Source organism: Anastrepha ludens, chromosome 4 (genome assembly GCF_028408465.1).
Source record: "Anastrepha ludens isolate Willacy chromosome 4, idAnaLude1.1, whole genome shotgun sequence".
Classification (NCBI taxonomy): domain Eukaryota; kingdom Metazoa; phylum Arthropoda; class Insecta; order Diptera; family Tephritidae; genus Anastrepha; species Anastrepha ludens.
In genome coordinates, this window is record NC_071500.1 from 26,689,349 (window position 1) to 26,695,655 (window position 6,307).

At 40.1% G+C, this 6,307-nt stretch overlaps 1 protein-coding gene across 1 annotated transcript; it reads right to left on the bottom strand.

The window, feature by feature from the left end:
* Positions 1 to 301: 301 nt before the first annotated feature.
* On the bottom strand, positions 302 to 3,287 carry LOC128861184 (uncharacterized protein K02A2.6-like). The gene is made up of 2 exons (XM_054099117.1): positions 384 to 3,287; positions 302 to 316 (listed from the first exon to the last, which is right to left on the bottom strand). The coding sequence occupies exons 1-2, from the start codon at positions 3,285 to 3,287 to the stop codon at positions 302 to 304; spliced, it is 2,919 nt and encodes a 972-aa protein (XP_053955092.1).
* Between the last annotated feature and the right edge of the window lie 3,020 nt (positions 3,288 to 6,307).

A 6,307-nucleotide genomic window follows, 5' to 3' on the forward strand; every position in this document is an offset into this window, starting at 1 on the left:
GGCGTTTTGATTTGTTGGATGCCACACGTCTTACAATACTGCTGAAATTCCATGCTTATGTACTGCCTTCCATTGTCGGTTCGTAAATATTTAGGAAACCTAAGTCTACTGAAAATTTCTTTCATTGAGTCGATAATGATCGACGAAGATATCGACCGTAGAAATTTAATCTCCATATATCTGGAGTAGTAATCTATTAAGACAAGTATATATTCACTGTTCGGTAAGGGGCCCAAAAGGTCTGTGGCTACACAAATCCATGGTCCTGTAGGAAACTGAGTTCTACTCATTGGGGCTGGCTTTAAATCTCTTGATACTAAGATGCAATCACGGCAATTCTTTACAAATTTTTCTACCTCGCGATCTATTAGTGGCCACCATACCTTCGATCGTAACCGACGTTTCATAACAGACTCCCCCGGGTGACCTTCATGTGCCAATTCAAGAACTTTCTGACGCAATGTGACCGGAATAATAATGCGTGTCCCCCTCAACAGAATCTGGCCTACAGTTGAAAGCTCAAATCTAAACGGATACAACTTATTTGAAGATGCTGCTTCCCAAGAATTATTATCCATACATGACATTGCGTCGATAATTTCTTCATCGCGCGTGCTTTCCTCTGCCACTTCTGAGATGGACATCGACACAGGAATAGAATTTTCAATGACTCGCAAGATGTTGTGTTCTCCCTCTAAGTCAAAACATTGCGCTTCTGCTGGTTGACAAAGCCGGGATAAAACGTCCGATATGTTTTCTTTTCCAGTTTTATAAATTACTTTAAATTTGTATGCTTGCAAACGCAGAAGCCACCTCTCGATCCGGGCTGGTGGTTTTGATGTGGGTTTAAATATTGCTTCCAGTGGTTTGTGGTCGGTGACTAGTTCAAATTCGAGGCCTGTTAGGTAGAAGTAGAATTTTTCAACTCCCCACACCAAGGCTAGACTCTCTTTCTCTGTTTGGGAGTATCGCTGCTCTACTTTTGATAAGCTCCTACTAGCAAATGATATAATGTTTGGCTTCGTTTCTTCTAGCAATTGGACCAGTACAGCTCCTAATGTCACTTTACTAGCATCAGCGATCAAACGTGTCTTTTTGTTTGGATTAAAATACGACAACTTAGTGACTTCCGCCAACCTCAGTTTAAGATCTTCAAATGCATTCTTCTCGACCATGCCCCACACAAACTTGTTTTCTTTGATGAGAAGACGTCTCAGCGGCTCGGTGCGAGTGGCTAAATCCGGGATGAACTTGCCTACATATGTTACCAGGCCTAGAAAACTCCGAACTTCTTCCTTAGTGACCGGGTCACGAAATGTGGTTATCGTCGTTATCTTCTCTGGGTCTACTTCAATTCCCTTGTCGGATAAAATGTGACCAAGGAATTTTAATTTGTTTGTTTTCCAAATACATTTCTGATGGTTTAGCAGAACGTTGTTTGCTTTGAAAATTTCGCAGACTTCATTAACATTTTTGTCATGTTCCTTCTCATCACTACCGAAAATAATGACGTCGTCTATATAGTTCATAACGTTTGAACAAGGTGATAATTGCTGTTCTAACCTTCTTTGGAAAATTTCTGGCGCTGCGTTAATTCCAAACATTAATCGTTTATAGCGAAAAAGTCCTCGAGGCGTAATAAACGTTGTGATTTCTCTACTGGTTTCATGAAGCTCGAGTTGGTGATAAGCGTCTTTAAGATCCAACCGAGAGAAAAATTTGGCGTTTCTCAATTTCGTCATAAACGATTCGAAGGTGGGAAGCGGATAATTTTCGCGTAAAATTGCTCTGTTTGCCAAACGCATGTCCAAACATATTCTAATGTCGCCGTTTTCTTTAAAAGCTAATACCATCGGTGATATCCAGGGGCTGTGACCTATCACCGGTTCGATTAAGTCTAGGCTTAGTGCTTCATCAAGTTTAGCCAACACTTTTTCTTCCAAAGCTACCGGAATATGTCTCATCGGCTGTTGTACAGGTTTTATCTCTGGGTTAATGGAAAGTTTGAGTACAACTTCTTTCCATTTCGGAAATGGTTTCACAGGCTCAATATGGTTTAGGTTGGAACCAAGTCGTAACACGTTCAGTTTAATTGCCGTTTCACGGCCAAGCAGTGATTGTTTCCCATTCTCAATAACGAAGAATGAGGCAATCATCTCGGGATTGTTATCAACAGATATAGGAGCCTCAAAAACGCTCATTACCTTAAGCAATTGGTCCGAGGCGTAGCTTCTGAATTGGTTATGGGTATTTGAGCGAACGTTGAAAAGCGTAGCTTTTGCTTTTTGTAAATGCAACCAGTCAGTTTGACTTACCAGATTAAACCGAGACCCAGAATCAATTATTACGGAGATCGAATGACCCCCAATTTTCACTTGTATTGTCTCTTCTTCATCGTCACTTAATATGTTAAAACAGTGACTTTCGAGTTTAGGTTTATCTGCGTCGCAACCGTCATCACTAACCAAACGAATGTTATTATATTTACGTTTTGAGTTTTTAAAGTTAGATTGGGTAGAATGTCGTTTTAAATTTGTCCTGCATTTCCGTGCGAAATGCCCTACGCGACCACATTTATTACATTTTATTAGTTTAGCTGGGCACAACGAGCTATTATCAGCGTGGCTATTTTGACCACATCTACCACATTCACCACCTTGGGCAAACGAAGCCCGTGCCTGGTATTTAACTTTGTTAACTGAACTAATTCCATCTGTGTCAGATATCATGGTTTCTGATTGTTGATTTATTTGTTCATCTACTTGGCACGCCGCAATGACTTCGTCCAAAGTACGTTCTTTTTCAAGAAGTTTCTTCTTGAGCTCTTTTGATGCCCATGCATCAATAATTTTATCTTTAAGGCAGATTTCTTCAATTTCATGTTTTGTAGTGCCAAAAGAACATTTATTTATCTGCTGACGTAATTTTAAAACAAATTTTGCAAAAGTTTCACCTTCGGTGCGACATATAGTTCTAAACAAATGTCTTTCGAAAATAGAATTTTGCTTTGGAGAAAAGTGAGCATTTAGTTTATCAACTAAAACTTGATAGACATCGTTCTTAGCTGTCTCATTATATGCTTCGATCGCACCTGGCAAAGAGTAAGCTACGGATTGCACTTGCGTACCTGCCAAATGTAAAAGTTTGTTTTTCTTTTGCTTTACTGAAACGATATCTTCAGATTCTAAATAAATTTCAAACGCTCGGAGCCATTTTTCCCATTCAATACGCAACGATGATTTTTCTATTGCTTCGCAAAGAAACGGCTTTATAATTAGCTCTGCCATTCTGTGTGCCTGCCTGAAAAGTAAACAAAATGACATTTCTTATGATTTAATTATCAGCACCTTAATGCTTTTGGCATTTGCGAACTAATTACAATTTACATATCGTTTATGTGTATGTGCAGCCCGCACTTTAGCGCAACTTCTGACTTTTGTCAGATAATCTTCTACAGCTCGCAATTTAGCGCAGCTTCTGACTTTTGTCAGATAATCTTCTACAGCTCGCAATTTAGCGCAGCTTCTGACTTTCGTCAGATAATTTTCCACAGCTCGCAATTTAGCGCAGCTTCTGACTTCCGTCAGATAATTTTCCACAGCTCGCAATTTAGCGCAGCTTCTGGCTTTCGTTAGATAATTTCCTACAGCTCGCAATTTAGCGCAGCTTCTGACTTCCGTCAGATAATTTTCCACAGCTCGCAATTTAGCGCAGCTTCTGACTTCCGTCAGATAATTTTCCACAGCTCGCAATTTAGCGCAGCTTCTGACTTTCGTCAGATAATTTTCCCACCGGGTCGACAATTACAATGCAAAGAAAAATAAAACACGAAGCAACTGAACAGCGGCAGCACACACACACACAGAAAAAGTTAATACGTGCACGCAAAATAGTTATAGCAATGCTTTTTGCATATACTCACCCTATTTATCCAATTATTTTCTTAAACCACGGTTATATTTCGTCCTTCTTTTTTTTTACTCGTCGCCAATGTAATACCGCATAAATAAAACACGGTTTTGAGTTTTTAATTCAGCTTTTATTTTTCGCTTTTTCCGCTACCTTCTTTTCAAACATTCCCAAATCAACTGTCAAAACTATCCTCCTCGCTCTCAATCGTGGCGCTCTCCGTTCCGCTCGAACAGGGTTGCCACAACAGTCTTAGCTGATTTCAGTCATAACGGGACATTGTCTAATAGGTAGGCACGCCCAAAGGATGGGTGTGCAAACACATGACTTCTGTAGAAGTTGTCTAGATGAGGAAGAGGAAGAGACAATCTTACACCTTCTGTGCCATTGTCCTGCTCTATCCAGACGGAGATTTGCTATTCTAGGCAGCCAATTTTTTAACGAATTGGAAGATCTCAGTTCCGCAGAAATAGGAGGTATTCTAAACTTTTTGAAAAGCACACACTGGTTTTCGGAGAAATAGGGAATGCTCCCCACGCGGCATCACAATGGGCTATGAGCCTGAGTGTGTCCCACAGGACAACCGTTTCAATCTAACCTTCGTTTTGATATCCGAAGCGAAGCGAGCGGAGCCAACGTCTGCAGACTGACAAATTTGCTCTCATCTCTAAGGTATGGAATGCATTTATAGAAAATAGTCAAAACTACTACAAACCAGGTGCAAATATTGCTATTGATGAACAGCTATTTGCAACAAAATCAAGATGTCGATTTACGCAATAAGTGCCCAATAAACCCGATAATTTCGGAATCATGTTCTGGTTGGCATCGGACGTTGAAAGTAAATATATTGTAAATGGATTTCCGTATTTGGGAAAATATGAGACGAGGCCATCAGCAATACCATTTAGTGAACTTGTTGTTCTCAAACTCACTGAATCATTTATAGGGGGTGCGGACGAAATATAACCGCCGATAATTTTTTTACAAGCACATCTTTAGTAACAAAACTTTTATCAAAAAGAACTACCTAAGTAGGAACTATTCGTGCGAAAAACAAGGAATTGCCAAAACCTGCAAAAGAAAAGAAAGACAAAATGGCACGTTTTTCAACGCAGCTTTACAAATCAAATTATTGTACTCTAACAATTTACAAAAGCAAACCGAACAAAAAAGTTCTCTTACTAAGTTCGAAGCATAAATATGTAAAAATTGAAGAAGCAGGTAAATGTACCTATACCTGAAGCTATTGTAATAGCACAAAATCTAAATCTAATATATGGGTTGCCCAGGTATTTTTCAATATTCTGGATTCAGCTGCTAGAAATGCTTGCGTGACTACCATTGGGAATTCACAGAGAGAACGTAGGTTCGAATCTCGGTGAAACACCAAAATTAAGAAAAACATTTTTCCAATAGCGGTCGCCCCTCGGCAGGCAATGGCAAACCTCCGAGCGTATTTCTGCCATGAAAAAGCTCCTCATAAAAATATCTGCCGTTCGGAGTCGGCTTGAAACTGTAGGCCCCTCCTTTCGTGGAACAACATTAAGACGCACGCCCCAAATAGGAGAAAGAGCTCGGCCAAACACCCAAAAAGGGTGTACGCGCCAATTATAAAGGGTGGTTAAGTTTCAAGGGCCGATGTTCAATGTGAACCACACCTAAACGTCAAGCTTCTTTCTGCATTTCATTTGACACTTTTCAATTTCAGACTAACTCAATTTGAACCATGGAAAGATACACAATCCAGCAACGCGTTAAAGTTATTTAGGCTGTATTATGAAAACGGGCGTTCAAATCAAAATGCATATCGCGCACTTTCGAAGAAAATCATCTTCAGTGATGAGGCACATTTTCACCTCAATAGATTCGTCAATAAGCAGAATTGCCACATTTGGGCGAATGATAATCTAAGAGTGATTGCCGAAAAATCAATGCACCCAGAAACAGTGACTGTTTGGTGCGGTTTATGGGCCGGCGGCAACATTGGGCCGTATATTTTCCAAAATGAGGCCGGTCAGGCAGTTACTGTGAATAGTGTTCGCTATCGTGAGATGATAACGAACTTTCTATGGCCCGAATTGGATAGGCATGGATGTGGACGATATGTGGTTTCAACAGGACGGTGCCACTTGTCACACAGCTAACGAAACAGTGGCTTTTTTTTGCACGAAAAATTTGATGGTCGAATAATCTCTCGTTGCGGCGATGTCAATTGACTGTCAAGATCATGTGATTTGACCCCGGTGGACTTCCTTCCTTGGGGGTTATTTGAAAGAAAAGGTGTACGTCGATAAGCCAGCAACAATTCAAATGACAATAATTTCCTAAAAAAATTGTATTTTACTCAAAATCAACGCCGGCCCTTGAAACTTAACCACCCTTTATAAGCAAACAA

Coding starts and splice junctions, on each gene's coding strand:
- LOC128861184 (XM_054099117.1), bottom strand. CDS start 3,287: ATGGCAGAGCTAATTATAAAGCCGTTTCTTTGCGAAGCAATAGAAAAA.